The following is a 24,869-nucleotide window of genomic DNA, read 5'->3' as shown; positions in this document are numbered from 1 at the left end:
GTGAGAAAGACAAGCCTGAGCCCGCACCGCAAGCCAAGGTTGAACCCGCACCACAAGCCATAAATTACTCAAACTCCCCCTGACACAACAATAACAACAACAACAAGAAGAAACCCAAAAACAACTACCAAAACTTTGACATTACCCAACCTAAACAACAAACCCAAGCTCCCCAAAACCGAAGACCCTATATCGGTCCTTACTCGCTATGTAACGCTTGCCAATTTCACCATCCAACAAACTCGCCTTGTCGCCAATGTACCATTTGTAACCGACTTGGCCATCTCAACACCACTTGTCGATCCGCCCAACGAACCCAACCCAACCAACCTAACCAACCAAACCAACCAAGAACTTTTCCCCAAAATTCCCAAAACCAATATGCACCCTACCCACCAAACCAACCCCAACCACCCCGAGCTTGTTACAATTGTAGAGATCCAAACCATTTCCGCAACAATTGCCCTCGCCTCACCTTTGCTAACCAAACCATGACTGTACCTTACTACCAAACCCAAGCTTACCAAGTCCAAACCTATCAACCCCAAATTCCCCAACTCAATGCACCACTCATCCAACCCATCCAAGCAATCCAAGCACCACCTCCACCTCCACAACAAGCACCTCAAGTCAACCATGGTAATCAAGGGCGAGCTTTTATGATGAATGCAAATCAAGCTCAAGTGGCAAACGATGTTGTGAACGGTATGTTTTTGGTGAACTATCATTTAGCTTCTATTTTAAAAATATATTTGTTTAAAAAATATAAAACATGATAACATGTATAACTTAAATATAATATATTTTTTAAAATAATATTTTCGAGAATAAATTTTAAATAAAAAATTATTTCAAAATATAAAACATTATATTTGATGATATATGTGTTTAAAAATATAAAACATGATAACATGTATAACTTAAATATAATATATTTTTTAAAATAATATTTTCGAGAATAAATTTTAAATAAAAAATTATTTCAAAATATAAAACATGATATTTAAAAATATAAAACATTATAAAAAATCTAACTTATAAATAATTTATTTTTAAAAAATCTAACTTATAAAATATAACTTTTATGAAAAATTAAAAAATTTCATTAAAAAAAACGTAAATTAGAAAAAAAAATATAACAGAACCATAAATATTAAAATAATAATAAATATCTTCAAAAAGTAGATCGGATCCGCCGCTTAGGGGTTGATCCGCGGCGGATTCTGCTGTAAATCGGATCCGTGGCTTAGTGGTCGATCCGCGGCTTATCGAATTTATTTTTTGAAGATGTTAAATACTCACGGGTTCTAATCGTTCAAATCGCCAAAATTAAAATAAACGCTCAACCTTTCACTCAAAACATCCCCCATATTATACCACCAAAACCACCACCGCCACCAGAAAATAATGACGACGGGGTCCGAAAATAGCATCTTCACAGCCATAATAATTTTCGTTTAGAAATAGTGGTGGCTGTGTGAATGTTATTTTGGAGTCCGTTATTATTAAAAAATAAAGGCCCAGATAAAACCACATGTTGGCGGAAAATAATGACGACGGAGTCCGAAAATAGCTTCTATGCAGCCATAATAATTTCGTTCTGAGATAGTGGTGGCTGCATAGATGTTATTTTGGAGTCCGTTATTATTACAAAATAGATTTTAAAAATATATATAAAAATATATATTTATTAATAATATATACAAAATAGATTTTAAAAATATATATATAAATATATATTTATTAATAATATATACAAAATAGATTTTAAAAATATATATAAAAATATATATTTATTAATAATATATATAAAATAGATTTTAAAAATATATATAAAAATATATATTTATTAATAATATATATAAAATAAATTTTAAAAATATATATTTTTCAACCTTGTTTTTTTGCATTCGGTTGTTTACATATATTTTAAAAATAATAGTGGTGACTGTGTAGATGCTAGTTTGAACTTTTGAGTTACCAGTGCAACTGCCGTGAGCAGGCGGAACACTTTAGTAGTCCTTCATATATCCCGACAGTGTCCTTTACTTGAGATTTTGGTGATTGTGTCGGGAAGCATTGGTAGCTCTGTAATAATAAAGTCCCGTATCACCTCCATGGGGTGAGTTCCCAAATGTAATAAGGAAGATGGCACCGATCTTTGATGAATTCGGTGTCCCCACAAACAGTCGCCTTGCATGATAGATCGCAAGCGCCAGTTGATGGAGGAAATATGTGGCATAACGGTACCTGTTTACGGTACTAGTTCCGGTGTATCTAGGAGTGCTCCGGAATTGACATTCCAGGTGACTAGGGAGCTGCTGTCGGCCGGTCGAGATACCCGGGCGTAATGATTATCCACCATTTTTAGTGGGGGAAACCTGTAGCCGTGGGCCGGCAAAGAGCTGCTGTGTTGATGCTATTTTGAACTTGTATTTATTCAAATTTGATGTATAGAATTTGATGTAATATCCAGTGCCTTTTGATGTATTTATTCAAATTTGTAATTTATTATTGGTTTAATATAAAATTTGTGTTGTTAATTGTTATTAGTTTCAATTCGTTTATATATTCAAATTTGTAATTTAGTATTGGTTCCATATCAAATTTGTGTTTTTATTTGTATAAATCCGTTTATATATTATGAATATATAATATTATTTTATATAAAATTTATTTATACCTTAGATAGTTAAATTAAAAAATATATATATATATATACTACTAAGCGGTGGATCGAGCGATGTGCCGCGGATTGACGTTAAACACAACCCTAACCCACCTCCCCCATCAGTTTACACATTCCATCTCAAACAAACACCACATTTGACACTAAAACCCTAATTCGCCGTCCCCCAATAGTCCCGAACTTCGTCACCAACTCCGACACGGCTACAATAAGGTAACTATGGTTTACTCTATTTTGATATAGGTGTTCATCAAACTGGTTGATTTAAGGGTTTGGATTAAGGGATGGATAGAAAACGGTATGATGTTTAACGGATTTGGGTTTGTGATAAACGGGTTTGGGTTACCTTGTTCGATTGCTCTTGATTTAATTAGTAAATCCGTAATTAGAGACTCTGCTATTGTTTATTTTTATAATTTTGGTTTCGGTTTGAGTTCAGATCAAATTTAGAGTAAATTAGATTATGATATGAATTAATAATTGGATGGTGTTTGTGTGGATTGTGGTTTGGATTTGGATTTAGCCGAAACAGAGGAATGGTTTTGGCTTAATTGGGTTTGATAATAATCGGGTTTGGGTTACGGTTTGACCCGGAAACGGGTTTGGGTTACGGGTTTGACCCTGAAACGGGTTTGGGTTACGGGTTTGACAAGGAAACGGGTTTGGCTTACGGGTTTGACAATAACCGGTTATATTTATGTGTTAACATAGATGGCGAATACATACATTTTTGGGGACGAAGTACTTGATGATTACGAGCATTTGAGGTCTGACCCGTAGTCCGACTATCAAATCCGGTTTACGCAGCTTCGGAAAATGGAGCCACAACCTTCCTCGACCTTGTCTACGGAGTTTATAAATATGGTTCGGGCGGAAGAGAGGATAGAAAGAATTGTTGGGAAGAATACACCGTGGGAGAGATTGTTTACCGCAGAGCAGGGAGCGTACCGGGCTCTCACGTTAGAGTTTTACTCTACGTTCGTTTTCAGATATTTTTTTTCCTTTTCAATTAACTTATAAATTAAGTAGATTTCACCAACATGTAAATATTGTTTCAGGCCACGCCCGGCGGGAGATTTGCAGGCCCCGATGCTGGTTGAGGGTGCGGATACCAGTAAGGCAGAGGTTCGGTTCCGTATTTTCGGGAATTGGCGTTATTTGTCGATGGAGGAGTTTGCCAGGGCGCTGGGCTTGTACACAATTGAGGATATAACCGCCCCTGTTTACACGCTGAACATACACGAATCACCAGATGACGTGTTGAGACGTTTTTGGACGGCGATTAGCAATACACCTTGGCCTACTACCCCCTTAGGATAATACAAGCCAGACGCCAAAGCCTCAGCCATCAGGGACCCGTTGCACAGGTTTGTACACGTATATGTATGATATTATATTATATTATATCATATTAGTATTATATTATATTATAATATTATATTCTATTATAATATAATATAATATAATATAATATAATATAATATAATATTATTAAATTTTATTATTTTTTTTGTACAGGTACCTACACAGACTTATTACACATACCGTACAGGGTCGTCACGGGGAGGGGGGGGGGCAGATCACTGCAACCTCCGTGACCTCTTTTTTTTGCGATGCCTGCTTACGGGGAGACACTGCAACCTTGCTCGCTGTCTCGGCGACTACTTCGCCATTTACTCGCACAGGCAGGGTTGTGGGAAATTGGTCGGTGGCACATACGTTACGCGGATTGCGTTGTCTTTGGGCTACGGGAACCTACTGGAAGACCAACCCATTAAGCCGCCGCTTCTGCCGCGAGAGCTGGACCGTGGACGGGCACAGGGCATGCAAATCGTCAAGAAGATTGGGCGCCAGTATCACCTGGTCACTAATTTCAATTCTGGCCCATACGTAGAGGTCCCGCTTGTTGAGCCTTCGCCAATCGAGGAACCGGAGGTGGATATTCAGGGGGCCGAGGTTGACGGTGATGAGGACATGGAGGACGGTGATCTGGTACGTTATATTTTATCGTTTGATTTTTTTTTGTATCATCGTCTTATTAACGTTAATTTATCGTGTTCATAACAGCCACCGCATCAGCACCCGCAGCGCGTTCCGCGTACACATCGCGCCATGTGTTTGGATGCGGCCACTAACTCCCGCCTACAGAGACTAGAGCGTCAAGTGGACTGGATGGTTGGTTATTTGTCTGCCCAGCAGCATGGAGCCAGTACATAGTACCAGCGCCACGTTTCGACGAGATGGGGGGCGATGACGACGCGGGTGGTGCCGCAATTTAGATTTCTTTTTTGTATGCTGTTACTTTTTGCCCGAACTCGTTTGGTTTTTTTTTTCGAACTCGTAATGTATTAATTATTATTATTTTAAACATGGTTATACGTTATGCTTATTTTGTTCGTTTTCAATTTTAAAATTGTTGTTTCGTTATTAGTTTAAAACAGACAAAAAATCTGTTACACCCGACATACAAAAAAAGAAAACAAACATAAGTCGTTATGTACTAATTATTATTATATAAAAGTCGTTCGTTTTATTTTGTTCGTTATTAATTTTAAAATTGTTTTCTCGTTGTGACCTTCGAAAACCGATTAAAATGACCTTCCAAAACCGATCAAACAAAGGTTACTTGAGCCAAAAAAATACAAAGAAACAAAATAAAATTAAAAGACAACAAAAAGACAAAAATATAATAAAACAAAAAAAACAGCAAAATGACAAAATAACACAGCTTTCCAAAACACTCAACCATTATGCGACATATCGCCCGATCCGCGGCTTAATGGGAGGGTGTTGAGGAAACACCTCATATGTAAAAAAGCCCTAAATAAACTTCATTAAATGGTAATAATTAAAGGATTGCAACGTGTCCCTAACATCAATATATTCTAATTCTAATATTATATCATAGGTGATAGGAATGATTATAAAAGGATGGCAACGTGGCTCTATCCTAATTGTAATAGATAGAATAATAATACTAAAGTCAAATCATTAAACTTTTAATTAGGAAAAGTTAAAGGAGGATCATATTTTTTATCAAATAAAAACATCAAATATGTCTGCAGAAACAATAACGAGAAACAGCTGATAGATATTATACATAAAAACTATATAAATCAAGTTTAATAACGATACAATTAAATTTTTATTATTTTATATTAGAGCATCCACAATAAAAAGGTAAAAAAACATTAAAAAAAAAAGAACACGCCTAATTAGCTGTCAAACCATAAAAATATTGTTTTTCCAAAACACTCGAAACTTACCCAATAAAAATTATAAAAACACCAAAAAACATTGTCACATCATCATCATATTTTACACAAACCCCCCCCCCACCCCACGCGGGCCCACCACCTCCAAAGGACCCACCCCCACCCCCGATCTCATTTTTTTAGTTCTTACCAAAAAAACACCTAAGTCTAGGGGTGCAAAAAGCCGAAAAAACCAATCCGGAACCGAAAAAACTGAACCGAAACAAAAACCGACGGTTTGGTTTTATATTTTTGTAAAAACCGAACTAACGGTTAGGTTTTGGTTTTGCATTTAATAAAAACCGAACCGAACCAAATCCCTAAATTTTTATTTTTTTATATTTTATATTAAGTAATTTATAAGAATTTAATAAACATGTAACTCAAATATTTTTGGTTAAATATTTAATAGTCTATTATTTTACAATTAACAAAATTATTTGTACTTAAATTAATTATTTTTTGAAAACTTTTTTTGACCTAAAATTTTTCAAAATCAAATGGCAAACACCAAAAAACCCGAAACCGAACCGAAACAAAAATGGAAACCGAAGAACCAAAACTGAAAAACCCGAAACAGAACGGTTTCATATACTCCAAAAACCGGAGTTTTGATTTTTGGTTCGGTTTTAACTAAAAACCGCATCGAACTACACCACGCACACGCCTACCTAAGTCCCAAAAATCATTTTCGCAATATGTAAAAACTGATGACGTGTAAAAACATCTAGAAACTACCCTAAAAAACCCCTTATTGTGAATGTTTTTTAGACATGTAAATAAACCGAACCAACACGTATAAAGGTACGTTCGTTCATTTAATAAAAATGAAAGACCCACATTTTTTTTTATTGAAGTCAACTTTTCTTTTCACGCTACTACTTTATGTGCCTAGCAAAATAAACTTGCCCATTTCTTCCCATTAAAACCCCGTCTCCATTTACAACAAGCCTTATAGAGAAGTATCATGTCGACCGGAGAGCTTGCTTGCACTTACGCTACCTTGATTCTCGCCGACGAAGGCATCCCGATCACGGTGATCACCACTTTTACTTCGTTTTCTTATTTATTTTGTTGTTACTTGTTACTCAACGTCTGCATGGTTTTATAGTTGAATATGTCAATTTAAATTTTCATTAGTATAATTCTTTAAATATGATATATTTTTATTTGTTTCGTGATATCATGTGTAGGTTATGTGCTTGTAAATGAGCTTAGCTGCTTATGATCTATTTGAGATCTGCTCGTTAAAACTCGAATCGAGCCTGAGCTTTACTTGTTATGATCTACTCGAGATCTGCTCGTTAAAACTCAAATTGAGTGTGATTTTCACTTGTTGAGCTCGCACATAGTTTAGCTATTTTTTATGTAATAATTTAGTTATATATTAATAGTTATCATTAAATATAAAATTATGAAAGAAGTATAATAGTTATTATTATATATAAAATTATGATAAAAGTAAGTAAATAATACGTATTGTGTTACATAAAATTGTAATCTTACTATATTAATAAAGAAAATGTTGAGGCTTCGGCAGTGGCGTAGCCAGGATTTTCTTCTTACGAGTTCGGAAATTTTCAAGAGACAGACGACCGGTTGTCAATAGAAATTTTCTATCACTATTTCTGACCGGTCCGGCTAAACGGTTTGGATCGTGTCATATAATAAAAATAGCAAAAATAAAATTAGAATGCAAAAATTGTAATACAAAACATGTCATTCGATATTAAAAGTCAACAGAAATTTATTAAAGTTGCATTCTACGGGGTTTCATTTTCTAAAACCTATCCATTACATCATCAATTGAAACTTTTCTAAGCAAATCTTTTTCAACAAAACAAATGCAACTCTCACTTAAATGTTCATCACCCATCCGATTACGCAAATCGGATTTGATGTACTTCATTGCTGAAAAGCATCTCTCAACAGTTGCAGCCGCTACAGGTAAAACGAGGGCTAACTTTAATAATCGGTAAACCAACGTAAAATTATTGTGTTTCTTTGTTTCAACCATCAATTGCACCAGACTAGATATGTTGTTCAAGTTGGCAAACCTTGTATCTTCTTCCAAAGTATCAATATAGACTTCGAGTTCCATACGGAGTCTATCTTTATCCTTTTCATCAAAATCATAGGGATACATATCAGCCAATCGCAGTAGCTTTGGTATATGGAACCCACGAAAACCATCACATGGACTCAAACTACTTATACAAGTTAGTAATTCGGATGTTTCCTGAAAAAATAAAACAGAGAGAGAACTATAACATGGGCTTAAACTACTTGTACTAAAAATGAAAGTAGACAAGTTACCTCACTAAAACGGTTTTCAAACTCTTGGATTTGCATATCTAGCACCGTGTTGAAACAGTCATATTCATAGTAGTGGCATGATGGTCGAACACTCAGAACTCAATCTGCATGTCGATTGCTAATGGTGGAACTAAAGAGTCGACTTTTGTTGGTTCCAATATCGTAACTTTAAATGTGTATAGGTAACGGGTTATGTTAAAAGGTTATTGGTTATCTTAAATGGTTATGGGCTTATGTTTATAGAATAAATGTTATGGGCCAAACAAACTGTTTTTAATTTAAAAGTGGGTTAAGGTTCGTTATCAAGGTTTCTATGGGTTCAGTGTAAATGTTTCTACGGGTTCGAAGTCGAAATAAATGAATATATAACACTAAAAAAAAAATTTACAGGTTCGGCCGAACCTGTTGTCCATAGGCTAGCTACGCCCCTGGGCTTCGGTGTCAAGCCTGCATTCATTTATATCCTAATTTTCCCTCCTAATAAATAGGTATACATATTAAACGAGTTGAGCTTGAGCGAGCTTGAGCTTGAGATTTGAGAAACTACTCAAGATCCAAGCTCGAGTTCAAGTCACTACTCTAAACAAACCGAGATCGAGCCTTGGCGAGGTTGGGACTCAGGTTGTTTACACCCTTATCTACGGAATTAATAAAAATGCCAGTATTCGTGAGATTTGTTACGATCATATGTTTTGATCTTACGCTTTCGTGTTTGCTTTTAATTTGTTATTTTGTTTGGAACATATTACTTTGGTCTTGAAAATAAACTTCTTAATGTTTGATAAAATTTGGATTCTTGTGCAGTTAAAAAAAATGATTTATGTTTTTTTGTGTTTTGTTTGCCTTTATATATTATTCTTGTGTTTTTGTGACAAAACATTTTTACAAATTACCAACATGGTTATATGTACAAATGCACAATATTGTTAATTCTCACAGTTCAGTTGGACTGTTGTTGTTGTTATTATTATTATTATTATCAAGAGTTTGTGACCTTAAAAGGTTAAATGATTACTGCAGGCTGAGAAGATTGCTACACTTCTGAAAGCAGCCAATGTTGAATGCGAGTCATACTGGCCCGGTTTGTTTGCTAAACTTGCAGAGAAGAAAAACATCGAGGACCTCATTATGAATGTCGGTGTTAGTGGTGCCGCTGCTGCTGTTGATGCTCCTGCGGTTGCAGGATCTGCAGCTGCTGCTGCCCCTGCTGTTGAGGAAAAGAAGGTACAGTTTCATGATGTTTGTTTTGTCGTTTTCGGATTGTATTGCATAAAGTTATTTGTTTGACTAGGTTGCTTATGTTTGTTTTATATTATGGTCTTGCAGGAAGAGACCAAAGAAGAAGAGAGTGATGATGATTTTGTATCTGGTTTATTCGATTAAATGCTTTATGCTAGTAAGATTTAGTTACCTACGGTCGCACTAGTTTGAGTAGTACATGTATTAGTGTTGATTCTGTTGACATGGTTGTCGTTCGGTTTATGTCTTAAAAAGATTTTATTATGGTGAGTCTGTTGGCATGGATGTCGTTCGGTTTATGTCTTAAAGATTTTATTATGGTGTATGGGATCATTTTCGTCGCGTATTATATATGCTAGTACTGGATTATGGTGTCTTAGTTTTCAAATTATGTGATGTCTTATGTCACCTTTAATATGGAAAACATAGGTATGACTTGTTTATTATGGTTTTTAGTAGCGGTGTTTATGCAGTTCGGTTATGTTATCTGTTTTACACTTCTTCAATGCTCAGTCTGTCTCTTGGCTGATCTTTCGACGATCTACGATAGTATCTTGACAACCATTAAGAAATATTACCTTTCCGATTTCTTGTTGAAACTATCGTTGCCGTTGATTCCACTGTTGTGATCGAGTTCTTAGAAGTTGATGGGATGGTGTTTAGGATGAAGAAGAGTACATTTTATCGGCTTACTGGAAAACGCTTAGTTAAGAAAATATTAAAAAGACATGTGAAACATGCGTAGTAGAACAATTTTGTAAAATATAGTACCGTTGTGGCTACAAGTATTATTTTAACTAGGATAGTACTTATATTACACGGGTTAAAAAAATTATTTAGAATTTTAGAGTGGTTTTTTGAGAGGGAACATGATTAAAATTAGAATTAAGTGCTTTATGTAATCATACAAAAATATCATTATTTTAAACCTTTGTTTAATAAAAAATAAACAAAAATGCTTCTGAAGACATGCCCTTTTGTATTTTTAATAAAAATTCTCGTTTAAAAGTTTCGGTTTTAATTCAGTTTTTATAAACTTTTATCTTAAAAAAAACCGATTTTAAAATATATCTTTGTTTTATAAAACTCCGTATTTTATATAAATATTGTTTTGTAAATGAGTTTCTTAATAACACGATCTGGTTTTTTATTTGTTAACGACAAAATTACAAAAAACTATGTTTTTTGTTGAAGGGTATAAACAATATAATTACAATATGATATTATCATTTAGCATGAGAGAGATGAAAGGCCTAGAATTTTCCTAGGTGACATTTTAGATTTGCTATTTATTATTCAACAAACGATTAATCAGTGGTGAATCATGTCATTTTACTTATTCGGTTTTCTTCGGTGCTTAAACAATGTTTCAGCTGAGGAATCATGCCATTTATATGATTGATTTCACTTTCTAAAGTCCGCGGAATAAGAGCAGCAATTTTCCGGAGTCAACCCATTTTTCTGGATCTTGAATATTAAGCCCAATCTGTGGCTTTGTCATGCAATAAGATCCCACTTAGACTCGTTAGGTTTGACCCATTACTGTAGAGGTATGGTACCAAAAAGACCCAAATACCCTTAAATACTACCCGCGGGTCATAGAGAACCCTCTTATAAACCACCCGCGGGACACTTGGGCCACCCGCATGTTACGAATAAGGAGGAACGTTCTCATAACACAGGCGGAAGCATCCTGGCGTCCTCAAAAGTCATCCGCAAGACAGAACGTCTGTCTGCTTAAACAACTGGAGGACAGTGCCAGCAGGACAGCTGTCATTACTCAAATACTCTCTAGAAGAAAGCTTACGATTCTAACTTGGGAAATACATAACATATTAACCAATGAATAAAGGACACCTGACCAGGTTGTTATAACCGTGCACATGGCCAGGGTGCAATCCGTCCTATCATTTGGTGACGCGTGTCCAGGTTGTTATACCCATGCACATGGGACGTATAGCCCAACCTATCACAAGAAGACACGTGTCCAGGCGGTTATAAAATATATTCTAGAAGAGGGCAGCTGCCCCAATGATCTTCCATCATCCTTCGGCTATAAATACCTTGTCAAACGGTTTGAGGTATTCATTCACTCACATATATTCTGACTACACTTAGTCTCTATACATAAGTACTTTCTTCATTACGAACATTACTGATTCTCACGTCGGAGGGTGGTTACAGGAAGACCCCCTCTTGTTCTTCCTGTAACGAGACTCACGGTGTATGTTTTGCAGGTTCCGATCACTGGACTTTAGGAAGCCTTACTCATATCGTGGTAGTAATTATCGTATTGTACCCTCTGGACTCACCGGATTCAGGACCCATACCCGGGAAGCGGATCAGTGTTTCTTCAATTACCTTGAGTGAGGCTGAACATGTACACATTGTGTTATGAAGATGTGATCTTATCCACCGATAGATCTTGTTTTAAGCCCAACCTTCTTGTCTTAGGATAGGATATCTATACATAAATATGAAACATTGAAACCCAATTGGCTACCTCACTCTACAATCAACATTAACATAAGTACATAACTATTAAGGGTTAAATTCTGTTTTCATTATCTTAGCATGTTAAGGATCATGCTAATTGTATCTGTATAGAAGAGTCTTGAATCCAACGAGGCCGATTATTGAGATTTGCAAGTGCAAAGACATAAATCGAATGTATGTGTAGTGAAGGTTAGAAGGAAGAGATGCTTTTAGCTCAACAATGAATCGTTATCGTCTTCATTATGGTTTCTCTGTGCATGATGTGTATAAGCAAAAGGAGTACATGGCTAGAGAGGGTAGAGTTGGAATGTTTTACCGTATGATGGAGCCTCCTATTTATAGCTGATGTGTACGATGATGGAAAGAAAATGCTGGACCTGTGTTGGGTGCATGTTGGGCTGTCTCCTCTGCAACCATCATAGTGGGGATTGTGGATGTCGTTTGGCACGGGGTCCACCCATTAGTACTACTGTCTCCTTCGTGTATCTGCAATGGTTATCCCGTGTGTACTAGCTAAATAACTGGGCTCACCCTGTTGATGCATATTCTTATACAGTTATGGCGTCTGCAAAGGTCTAGAGGTGTGAGCTCTACACGAGTGTTCCTTTTTGGTGTCTTCTCTTTATGATGTTATGGTTATTCTTTTACTTCCGACCCGCCGACCCGGGTTCGAGACATATCTCTCCACCTAAAGAAATGTTATCGTGTACTTTAATTTGTTTTATATAAATTTGCATGATAATAGGCTGCAATATTCATTAGAAAAACTACAAATAATGAAAATTCGGAAAGTATAATCTGACCTCTTGTGAGGAAGTGGTCACTCAGATCATATGTTTTTGCCTTTTTATAAATGGCTATCTAAATGTCACAATCACTTTGTTATGTAATAGTTTCACTATTTTGGACGTATGCTACAATTGTGGATAAGCACCAAACTTTTGCTATCCCATCACACAACTTAATTTAGGTGTGTATTTTGTGGGCAATTTTAGTCTTCAATGTTAATGATTTGAAATAGGGAAAATTCCCAATATAACATTTGTCCTGCCAAGACGTAATTGAAAGGAACAACTTTTAAGGTTTTGATAATTTATACGAATGAGGTAGAAAGCAATAAAAACTGGTTTTGGAAAGGCTGTTTTTAAAAAGAATATTTAGTGTGAAAATATGAACGGTTCCCTCAACATTTTAATATTGTGGCCGGCTTGTTAGCTTTTTTTAAACGTGTCAATACATAATTTTTTTGTAGAAATCTCGTCGGAACTTTTTCTAAAGTGTCGTCCTAGTCCATATTTTTTTAGACATTTTGGGAATCTTCAAGATTTATGAGTTAATTTGTATTTTCTCTTTCTATAAAAAGGCTATATTGAGAATTTTCTCTAAGAAATATTTGCAATGTCTTGTATTCTATGCAAAATCTTGAAATATTCTTCCAATAATAAGTACGTTTGTAACAAGTGTATGTTAAAAACTTAAAATCATTAAAACTTTTTTAAACAATAAAAGAGATTTTATAAAGTTCTAATGGTTAATATCCGTAATTTAAATTTGGATATTGGTCATATTCATGGATTCTCCAAAAGCACAATATTTTTTGTTTAAACAACAAAAGAGATTTATAGAGAAACTAGCAAGATGCTAGATAGATGGTACGGACGTACAAACCGAAACCGATATAGTAAAGACAAGGCTTTACACACTAAATTACACCATACATTCCATTTTAAAGAATTCACTTTGCCCCAATATCTTTATTTAGGTGTTTGTTTTGATCTTAACCATTTGAATCTTTGTCGAATAATTTTTCACTTCAAGCTTTCTAGATAAACCATAAGGTTGCTGAGCATGTTGTTTGATTTATTTACCTACGAATGTTGGACACTAACGCTAACTTTAGAATGTCTAAAGTTTCTGTAACTGAATTGCTTGAACCGACCGAGAGCCTCCACCTTTTATTGATCAATTCTCATACACCTTTTGCAAACATGTAAATCAATAAGGCTCGTGGTTTTAATTCATCGCCAATCACGTGAAGGGTCCAATTCAACAACATTTTTAGAGGTAGAGGTGTGTGAAACACCGTCCTGAATGGCGAGGGACTAGCCTATATTATGGGTGCAAAGAGCCGAGCTGTTCGCGAGCTACTCGAGATAAGCTCATGAAAAAACTCGATCGAGCCGAGCTTAAACAAGCCTAAGTTTGAGCTTAAAAATAAGATCGTTTAATAAATTATCCCAAGCCCGAGCTTTTTTATTGAGCTTGAGCCGGCTCATGAGCCTAGACAAGCCCATCACCCATATAATTTTAATCATATATATATATATATACACAACAATTGCTAATTAATATACATAATGCTATGAAAATAACTAGATAATTATATTATGTTATATATAAAGTTTATATAAAAATAATCATAAATATATAAAAATCAATTAAAAAATAGTAAACGAGTTGAGGGTAAGCCTAATTCGAGCTTGAAAAACTATTAACGAGCCGAGTTTGAGCTTTAAAAATAGATATCAAAACAAGTCGAGCTCAAGCTCCGTATATGTTAAACTAGCCAAGTTCGAGCTTAATCAAGCTCGGGATCAGCTCAGCTCGTTTGCACCCCTACCTATTAACGCTAAAAGGGAACGAGCTTTTTAATATACAACAAGGGGCCAACATTGAATATCCAAAACCAACAGGACTCAAACCGTAACATAAACCCCAAAATATCAATTATTATTATCATTCATTCACCAGAAATAAATAAATTGGGGGTTTTATTATCAATATCAATTGCGGCTAGGGTTTCAATCAAATTGATTACATATGGCGAATTTAAACTTCAATTAAGTTAATATATATCTATTGCAATTGCTAAACCCTAAGTTGAATCAGATATGGCGACTGCAAATCCATTCGATTTGCTTGGAGATGACGATAACGATGATCCATCACTGCTTGTGCAGAAGATTGTTTCTGCACCGGTGAAGAAAGCTCAAGCCGCTCCAGCTGCCGGTAAGACGACGGCTCAGCCGGCTAAGCTGCCTTCCAAGCCACTTCCACCAGCTCAAGCCGGTAACTGTTTTATGGTTATTATTAAGTTATTAGAAGTAGTGAGGCTCTGTTATTGTGTAGTTAGGTTTTAAGTTATGTTGAAGCTGATTTGTGATTTGAGTAAGCTATTAATGTAAAAAAGTTGTCAGTTGACCGATATTTGAGATGTCGGTTATTGTGGTGGGATATCGGTAGTTTTAATATCATGCAGAATTTATATAAATATATAAACCATTATATCGATTATCAGTCCCTTGGTACAATATCTGTCACAATATCGGTACAGTTAATATCAGCGATATTGGACCAGTATTTGACTGATATATTACCGATTTTACCGATATCAGGTTTTTTAGTCTTAATTATCAATTTTTAATATTCAATGTTACTGTTTTAAGCCTTAGTTAGTTTCTACTTGCTACAATTGTTAGTGTTTTGTAAGTTGCAAAAGGTCATATGTATAGGGGAAGGTTAACGTACAAATGAAATTTAACGTGTTACACGTGAGAATCAAGTAGAGTAATTATGTAATTACATTATAGAGTAATTATCATAGAATAATTACATAATTACTCTACGTGTATATATAATCACTCTACTTGATTCTCATGTTTAGCACGTTAATTTCATTTGTATTTGATCCAAACCCTAAATATATATACATATGACCCTTTGCAACTTACAAAACACTAACAATTGTAGCAAGTAGGAGCTAACTAATGCTTAAAGCACCAACATTGAACATTACAAATTGATAATTAAGACTTAAAAAACTGATATCTGTAAAACGGTGATATATCAGTCAAATATCGCTGATATTGTCGGTACCGATATTTTGACTGATATTGTACCAACGGACCGATAACCGATATCATGGTGATATATCGGTGATATCGACTACATAGGTTTAGTGTTGGATTATAGATGATTGAACCGATAGTTTGTGCAAGTATTGAGGTTCTGTTTTGTGTAACTGTTTATTGGGCTAGTAAGACTTAGGTTTATATGGGTCAGGTTTTAACTTATGTTAAAGATAAGGGTGTGCATGGTTCGGTTCAATTTTGGGCTAAAACTGAACCAAAAACCAAATTCTCGGTTGCAGTTTTGCCATTTAGTTATGGCCAAGCTTATTGACTTTTGGGTCTGACTTTTTTGTTATTTAGTATTTAATTTACTATTATACGTTTGGGCTAAAATATTTCGGTTAAACTATATATTAAACTATTATAAATTACTTAAATATTAAATCTATAAGCTCGGATCGATTCTGTTTTAGTTACACGCAGAACAGAAACCGACAGTTTGGTTTTTACGGCGGACAAAAAAATTGTGTCTTTTATTCTTTTGGTTTGGTTTTTTCGATTTCATTCAACCGCTAGTTACAGCTGCTTTTTGACTGAGTAACTCATATTGTGTTTAAAGTATTGCCATTTATTCAATGTAAGAAGAACAAAGTGAAGTTGAAAGACATGGCAGTAGCTAGTAGTAACGTTTTCACTAACTGGATTAAGAGACTTGAATGGAATACTCTTTGATCTAAGGTTTTATATTTTCATTATAATTTGAAAGTATTAACGTATAATCTTCTATGTTTATGAATAAAAAAAAGTATATATTTTTTATGGTATAAAAGATAGTTGATCTTCTATAGCGATGTGCAACACATTGTGCTTTTGATTTTATGTTATAGCTTGACTGGCATTTGATTTTGCTTGTAAGGTTATTTGATCCATAACAACAGTATTAGATATACATATTTTGAATATCATGAATGTGGAATCCAATAATTAAATGAATTAAATAGTTCAAAGCTTCTTCGATAATGGCACGTTAAGAGTGAAGATTCATTGTCTTGATATTTGCCTTACTCGTTTTTCTTGTAAAAGATGAAGTCGATTTACACGTTTCCAAGTGTATTTAGCCAGTATAAAGTAAATCTACTGATTTTGTACAATGTTAAAAGTTTTCCTTGGTGTTAAATGTAGAGATTGTATGTATTTTATGAAGGTTGAGGAACTTTATATGCAATGCTGAGTTTTCATGTGCGTTGTTTGTTTTTCTATATTTTAATATAAAAGGATTACTTTTGAACAGTGAAGGAGGCTAGAAATGAAGGTGTGCGTGGAGGTCGTGGAGGTGGCCGTGGTTTTGGGCGGGGTCGTGGTGGTGGAGGGTTTAATAGAGACTCAGGCAGCAATGACCAGTCATATGGTAATCGAGGGTTATCTGGTGATCAAGGTGTCATTGAAGAGTCTAATGGCGGGAAAGGTTACGAGAGACGTGGTGGTGGAGGTTATGGTGGTCCTCGTGGAGGTCGACGTGGTGGATTTGCTAATGGAGACGCAGAGAATGGAGGTCGCCCTCGCCGTCCGTATGAACGCCGCAGCGGAACAGGCTACGGGTAATTTTTTTCTCTTTTGTTTTTAATTTGTTTGATTCAGTTACTTTTCTTTAGTTTCATTATTTTGATCACTGGCTTGGACATATCGATTGCACCTTTTTTAAGTTATAATAATTACTTGTTATCTTATGTATAGGAATGAACATAAACGCGACGGAGCAGGTCGCGGGAACTGGGGAAGTCAGGCTGATGAAATTACTCGGTATGTTTTTTTGTACTTTTGTATAAATATCAGAGTTAGATGTCGGAAGAGGGGTTGCTTGGGTAATAGGTTAAAACTGGTCGGGTCAAAGCATTTTTACCTAGTTTTTTTAGTGTTTTATAAATAATTTATTTCATTTGATCCATTGAGAGAAAAATGAACCAAATTTATCCACTCTTAGGTAATTGTTTTGAAAGTTTCACTGATACGTATTTTATTATTTTCTGTAAGTTTATAATATTTGCAATGTTTTTTTTACAGGGAGACCGAGGAAGTTGTGAATGAAGGGGAGAAAGCCGTTGTATCTGATATGCCATTGGCCGAGGACGAGCCAAAGGATGAGAAAAAGAACACTGTAAATGAATCTGAGGAGAAGGAGCCTGAGGATAAGGTAAACACAAATCTAAAATATGGAAATCCGAAAATCCATTTTTATTAGGAGCACGGGTAGGGCTGTAAACGAGCCGAGTCTAGTCGAGCCAGAGTGTGCTCGAGCTCGAGCTTGAACTTAATCGAGCTGGCTCGAGCTCGGCTCGTTTTCTTTATCGAGCTCGAGCTCGTTAAAAGCTCGAGCTCCTTTAATTTTTTTTTATTTTATATTTTACAAATTTTGATATATAAAAGACAAAAATTATAGTTTTAACATACATATTATATAAAATACTAGAGAATTTATAACTTTATATGTTGTATCTTAGTTATTCTTTTATAATTTATAAAGTTTTAGGTATTGAGTGACATAATATATGTATAATTTTTATTTATTATTGGTATGCTATTATAATATATAGATACTAAAATTTAGGGTTTAATCTAAACGAGCCAACAAGCCGAGCTAACGAGTTGAGCTGACCCTGGCTCGAGCTCGGCTCGTTTAGAAATCGAGCCGAGCTCATTTAGAATCGAGCTTTTTTCGAGCGAGCTCCAAGCGTGCCGCGAGCCGTGGGCTTTTTGAACTGCCCTAAGCACAGGATAGCTTTTGGGCTTTGACCTGCTGTTGACTTTCATGTTTGTCAAAGTCTATGATCGTTATTTCTTAATTCAGGAAATGACTCTTGAAGAATATCAGAAGGTTCTTGAGGAAAAGAGGAAAGCTTTAGAGGCACTTAAGACTGAAGAAAGGAAGGTGGAAGTTGACAAAGAGCTTGCGTCCTTGCAACCGCTCTCCAACAAGAAGAATAGCGATGAAATATTTGTTAAATTGGTGAGTGATATTTATATAAGTTAATTCTTGAATTTATTAAAGCTACACTCTATCATCATTTTAATTTTTCTGTTAACCGGTATGTTTGAATTCATTTTAATAGGGGACTGACAAGGATAAGCGTAAAGAGATTGCCGAGAAAGAAGAAAAAACTAAGAAGGTAATACTTGTTACATAGGGTATGTTTGGCAAAGAGCTTTTAGGAGCTTTTAAGAGCTTTATGCTACAAGCTTTTAAAAAAAAGCTCATATTTATTGAAAAGTCTTGTTTGGTTAGGGTAGCTCGAAGCTAAAAGCTCAAACTACTAGCGTTTAGAAAAAGCTACAAGCTTTTGGTATTTCAAAATTTACAATATTGGTACTTGAACTTTCATAATCTTTTGTTAATTCATATAATATTTACATATTTAACTCATATTCAAAACCAACTACCCCTATGACTTTTTAAAACACCATAACTTTTTCGCACGTTAATATTTTTTTAAAAAAATAGCATCATAAAAACGAGCATTTTATTCTCTTTAATATGAGTATCATATTGTTATACTTCTTTAACTTTAAAAAATTTACATATTATGTGAATATTGGTTAGGATCGACAACAAGTCGAGTCAGGCAAGCCCGGGTCATGTGTAAGACCAAATTAGGGTCGGAACGAGTCAATCAAAATGGGCTAATTTAGTTCGGTTCATGTTGGTACGGTTTTGAGTCGAAATGGTCAAGTCAGAATAGGTTTCAGATTAAAACGGTGCACTGCGCGGGCACCCAACTAGTTTTATTAAAAGCTCCAGCTATTCTACCAAACACCTAAATATTTCTAAAAAGCTACAACTACCAGCTACAGCTTCCAGCCACCAGCTAGCAGCTTCCAGCTACAATTACCAGCTAGTTTTGCCAAACATACCCATAGTGTAATGTGCTATGCAGTCGATATCGCCGATATATCGGTTACTAGTCCCTTGGTGAAATATCAATCAAAATTGGTCAGAATATCGGTACCGATAATATCAGCGATGTTGACCGATAGTTGAATGATATATTACAGATATTCTGACATCAGTGTTTTAAGTCTTAATCATCAACTTTTAGTGTTTAGTGTTATTAGCATTTTAGGTCTTAATCAATTCTTACTTGCTACGACTGTTAGTGTTTTGCAAGTTGCAAAAGGTTTTGTTAATGGTAGGAGACTGTACTGAATTATTAGTTCAAAAATTGCTATATATATGAATTTTACATGATATTAAAATTACAGATATTTCATTGCGATAAGATATCGGTCATTGACCGATATCCGATATTTTATCCGTATTAACTGCTTAGGTAATGTGACATTTTTGGCATAATTGTTTGAATTTTTTTATTTTGGTGTTTGTAGTCACTCAGCATCAACGACTTCTTAAAACCTGCTGCTGGTGAAAGGAACTACACTTCTGGTGGGCGTGGCCGTGGCGGCAATAGAGGCGGAGGTGGTGGTGGACGTTACAACCATGGTTCATCAAGCTATGCTCCTGAAGCCCCAAAAATTGAAGACTCGAGTCACTTCCCTACTTTAGGTGGCAAGTGAGCCACTCTTCTTGCCATTTTGACCTGTATTCATCAACACTTGTAGGAATGGCATAAGCAAAGCATGTTACAATAACAGAGTTCTATGTATTTGAAAACATCTCAAAAGTGTAAATTTTATCTGTTTTTTATGTGCTGCTCACTGTGATTGTTAAGGTATTTATATTGGAGGTGTGCTGAAATTTTCTTTGTTTTTTTTATGACAATTAGGGGTTAGGGGTGTGCGTGGTGCAGTTCGGTGCGGTTTTTGGCTACACCAAACAGAAAACCCAAACTTCGGTTTTTGGAGTTTTTGAAACCGTTCGGTCTCGGTGTTACGGGTTCGGTTTTTCGGGTTTTGTTTTGGGTTTGGTTCGGTTTCGGTTTTTTTGGTTTTTGCTATTTGAGCTTGAAAATTTTAGGGCGAAAAAAAAGTTGGAAAAAAATTAATGAATTTAGGTATAAATAATTTTTGTTAATTGTAAAATAATAGATTGTTATACATTTGATAAAAAATTTTGAGGTACATATTTATTAAATTCTTATAAATTACTTAATATAAAATACATAAAAACAAAAATTTTAGAATTCGGTTTGGTTTGATTTTTTTTACATGCAAAACCAAAACCGAATAATTAGTGTGGTTTTATAAAAACATAAAATCAAACTGTCGGTTTTTGTTGGTTTGGGTTTTTTGATTTTAAATCAGTTTTTTCGATTTCTTGGATACCCCTAAATTGATTTTGTAGTTACTTTGATATGCCTTTTCTCTACATGTATATTGTTTTTTCATTTACAATTGAAGATGTTTAAATGGTTTGTACTTTCATGGTATCCTTATGTTTAAATTTACCCACCAACCAAAACTTGCAAAAGTAATATTAAAATTACTTAAGTTTTTACACTATTGTGACATAAATTCACCCACCAACGAAAACCTACAAATTAATGAATTTTTTTGTAAATATTGTTGGGCGGTTTTGTATGGTCGGTTTGGTTAGCTTCTTACTATGTTGCTGGTGATTCATGAATTTCTTTTATTGGTCATTAAAAAAACGTTGAGTGTTGTGAAATATGAATGACCTCAATAGTATCATAGTATGAGTAACTTCATACATATGTTTGCAATTCATTTACAATTTTTTTTCATTGATCTATAGATAAAGTGGCATTTAATTATTTTTATATCAAACCGGTTATGGTGTCAACGTGGTCAAATAACCGGTTAGAATAACAATTGGGTTACGTACTAACTGGATTTTAGTCAAGAAACCCCTACACGATATAATTGGTTTCGGGTATAACATAACCGGTTAATCGGTAAATACCCGCCAAAAACAGTTTTTTTTAAAGAATAATAGAAAAACATAAAAACAGAGCTCAATAGTACAAACTGGTTTGTTACTGCTGGGTTGAATCGGGTAGTTACTGGTTTCTTGGGACTTGGATAATAACCGGTTAGGATTTTGGGTACAAACAAGGTACCGACCGGTTAGGTTTGGCTATGTATTTAAGTGGATAAATTTGAGTAAAAACACTTAACCGTTAAAATAGATAGAAGAGTGTGCCAATATCACGACCTTATTCAAATCCCTAAACCACCAATCCATTTCTTTGTATCCACAAATAGAGGTGAACAAAAAACCCGAACCCGAAACTGGGTTTTTAATACCTGAACCCGTACCCGACCCTACCTACCAAAACCCTCACCCGGAACCGAACCCGATTTGTACCCGGTAATACTCGAAAACCTGAATCTATTCCATACCCGAACCGACGGGTTTTTCAAATACCCGATCAATACCCGAATTTACCTTAAAAATACATGGAAAAATAATCCCAAAATGGCAACCCCTTAAATAATCCAACATATTTCCGGAAAAACCCGAAAATTGGGTTTTTTCAATACCCAGAAATAAGGTATTCAGATACTCGGTTTTAGAATACTCGATTCTATACCTGGCTCGATACATAGGGTATGGTTTTTAAAGACGATACCTAGACCCGAACCCGACCAGGGTATTACCATACCCGATCATACCCCGACCCAGTTCAATACCCATTCCCAAGTATTTGAAAATCCCGATTTTTGCACTTCAATCCCCACACACACCCGGTTGGATAAAACCACACCCTTCAACAATATATTCCCTTGATGTATTTAATATTTATTCACTCCCCTGCCACCACCCACCACCCCCTGCTACCAACCACCACCGTAAACATCACTACCACTTTCAACATTTAAAGCTTTAACAAAGATCAAAGATCATCACCACCACTTTACAACATCTTCTTGTTTTCTTTCATCCTAGGCTTGAACACTAAGTAAGCATCATCATCTCATGCTCCAACATATCTTGTTTATATATGCATTTCTCCGCCGCAAAGGAGGTTCAACTGTACGTAGATTTTACTCTCCGTTTCATTTTTCATTATTTTAACTATCCTTGATTTCATATCCTTTAGTTTGATTGAAATTAGGTCTTATTTTACTTTTATATTCAATCTAGAAACGTTTAAGTTTATAAAAGGCAGGAATTGGGTTAGGCAGAAGAGGGAAATGGTTCAATCTGTTGATTTGGATTAACTTTGTACGGAGCTTCAAACAACTTTAAGCACAACAAAGTGGCAGGTTTGTTTATGTTATAATAAACTAATTTAAATTAATTCATCTTTCAACTTCAATTATCGATTTCATTTTGTTGAGTTTTAATGAGCTGTTAGACAGAAGCACAAAATATTAAATTGTTATGCTTAAAGTTTGTGTGGTTTGCGATTATAGTGTTATAGGGGTGTAAACGAGCTCAATTGGTCAAGCCTAAAAATAAGCTTGAATCAGTGTGCTAAAAACTATTTGAAATTTGTAACTAAAGTATATAAAAAATATAAATGCGTGATAATTATTTATTAAGTATTCATTAATAAATAATAAACGAACCAAACTCAAGCTTGAAAACAAGGGTGTAACTGAGCCGAGCCTGAGCCTGTGCTCACTTGTGAGTCAATTTTTCGAACTCTTATTATTTATTAATTAATTTAGAGTCCTGAGCTAGCCCATGCTCAGCTTGAAGTTGGACTCCCTTTCCATTTTCTTTTGTAATATGAATATTTATTGCTAATGTAGAGTTAATGTGATTTACGTGTCAGGTAGACGAAATGCTGGTCCGATCTGCAGATGAGTTACAAGCACTTCAAGAAGAAATAATGGGTTTTCGGTTAATCCTATATGGTGTCGTTTTTTTGTTTGTTCATATAACTTTAACCAAACATGAACACGACCTATTAAACAAATGGTTTTTTTTTTGTTCATGCTTGTTTGTTAAGAAAATTAACATGTTTGGGTTCATTTATGTTCTTCATTAACATTCTAAACGGACAGCTCATAAACACAAACAAACATAAACCAAAAAATATAAATGAACAATCATTCATTTTCTCTTCTCTTCTCTGTTTTTTTAAACAATCATTCATTTTCCCTTGTTTGTTTTGTTTTCAGTCTCGAACGAGGTCAACACCGATAATATTTTCAACCTGGTCGCCGAAATCAGAGGAGGTGAAGGAAAGTGCATCTATGGTGTCAACCCATTCTCCATTGGCTTATCTGAGGAGCTTATGGTCATCCGATTCCACCGCATTGTTCTGCTCAACCTTAATCTGCTTAACTTGTCCCGTGAGCCAGGTTCACCTCCTCTGTTCCAAGACAGCCCCACTCCTCGAGTGGGATCTAGAGACACTTGCTTCTGAGCGTGGCCTGGTCTGTGAGATCAGGTTTCCGTGGGGTGGATATAAGGGGATAATGACAACTTCATTGTCATTTTCACCCTTGAGAAAATGCCTACTCCAGCGGAGTTGGCTTGGAAAGAAGATGACCTGAAGTGGCAACAACATCTGGATGAACAAGAGGAGGCTAGAAAGAAGAAAGAGGAGTCTGTGGAGAAAACAGAAACTTATGAAGAGTTTCTTGAAAGCAATCAGTTGGAGTTTCCCTAAGAGTTTGCGAGGTATAAAGAACAAAAGAAGAAGAATGATCAAGAGTGATGCTTTAGTTGTGTTTAGTTAGTTTGTGATATACTTACTGTTAAGGTCTCTAGAGCTCTATAGGTTTATTATGTTAAATATCAATCACTTAATGAATTAATGACCGACTTTGATTGAATGTTAGTTTGTTTGTTTTTGTTTTGGATTCCCTCTCGTGTTTCATGTCCCGGTACCCGACACTCTAAGCTGCATAAAACCGACCCCTGGTTCAACAAACCATATCTAGAGCTGGTACATGTTATTAAAATGACGAGTTTGACTCATTTACGCTTTTGGTGAATGACATTAACCGAAGCGGTTACGCATGATATAGCTAAAAAGAGAACTTGTGTATCTGTTTTGAGACGAGACTCGTTCCAACATACGTAACAGCAGATTAACGCTTAGGATGGTTTCGTCATTTTTAGAATAACTCTTTTGTTTGATTTTTAAACCAAGC

The 24,869-nt window shown here is 35.2% G+C and overlaps 3 protein-coding genes across 4 annotated transcripts in view; 2 read left to right on the top strand and 1 right to left on the bottom strand.

Moving 5' to 3' along the window:
• Nucleotides 1-9,649, top strand: part of LOC143544858 (large ribosomal subunit protein P1-like) — a 49,569-nt gene extending 39,920 nt beyond the window's left edge. Inside the window, exons 1-3 of one of the 2 annotated variants that reach the window (XM_077036848.1) lie at nucleotides 6,911-6,979; nucleotides 9,280-9,483; nucleotides 9,586-9,649. In XM_077036848.1, the coding sequence (XP_076892963.1) occupies nucleotides 6,911-6,979; nucleotides 9,280-9,483; nucleotides 9,586-9,642 (330 nt within the window). In that variant the 3' untranslated portion in view covers nucleotides 9,643-9,649. Of the gene's footprint in view, nucleotides 1-6,910; nucleotides 6,980-9,279; nucleotides 9,484-9,585 lie in introns of those variants that run through there. The other variant, XM_077036849.1, reaches the window with a different exon arrangement.
• The window catches only part of LOC143544857 (uric acid degradation bifunctional protein TTL-like), a 256,115-nt gene continuing 234,544 nt past the window's right edge, over nucleotides 3,299-24,869 (bottom strand). Inside the window, exon 7 of the mRNA XM_077036845.1 lies at nucleotides 3,299-3,310. The gene's annotated coding sequence lies outside the window, so the exon portion shown is untranslated. The remainder of the gene's footprint in view (nucleotides 3,311-24,869) is intronic.
• On the top strand, nucleotides 14,782-20,551 carry LOC143544856 (RGG repeats nuclear RNA binding protein A-like). The gene is made up of 7 exons (XM_077036843.1): nucleotides 14,782-15,063; nucleotides 17,137-17,443; nucleotides 17,580-17,645; nucleotides 17,907-18,036; nucleotides 18,691-18,849; nucleotides 18,953-19,009; nucleotides 20,223-20,551. The coding sequence occupies exons 1-7, from the start codon at nucleotides 14,886-14,888 to the stop codon at nucleotides 20,409-20,411; spliced, it is 1,086 nt and encodes a 361-aa protein (XP_076892958.1). The 5' UTR covers nucleotides 14,782-14,885; the 3' UTR covers nucleotides 20,412-20,551.

This window comes from Bidens hawaiensis, unplaced genomic scaffold, assembly GCF_021521415.1.
Source record: "Bidens hawaiensis isolate Kalapana, Puna unplaced genomic scaffold, B.hawaiensis_p1.1 tig00013761_1, whole genome shotgun sequence".
Taxonomy (NCBI): domain Eukaryota; kingdom Viridiplantae; phylum Streptophyta; class Magnoliopsida; order Asterales; family Asteraceae; genus Bidens; species Bidens hawaiensis.
This window is presented reverse-complemented; position numbering and strand designations above follow the sequence as displayed.

Coding starts and splice junctions, on each gene's coding strand:
- LOC143544856 (XM_077036843.1), top strand. CDS start 14,886: ATGGCGACTGCAAATCCATTCGATTTGCTTGGAGATGACGATAACGAT. Junction 15,064..17,136: donor ACTTCCACCAGCTCAAGCCG/GTAACTGTTTTA, acceptor ACTTTTGAACAG/TGAAGGAGGCTAGAAATGAA. Junction 19,010..20,222: donor AAGAAGAAAAAACTAAGAAG/GTAATACTTGTT, acceptor TGGTGTTTGTAG/TCACTCAGCATCAACGACTT.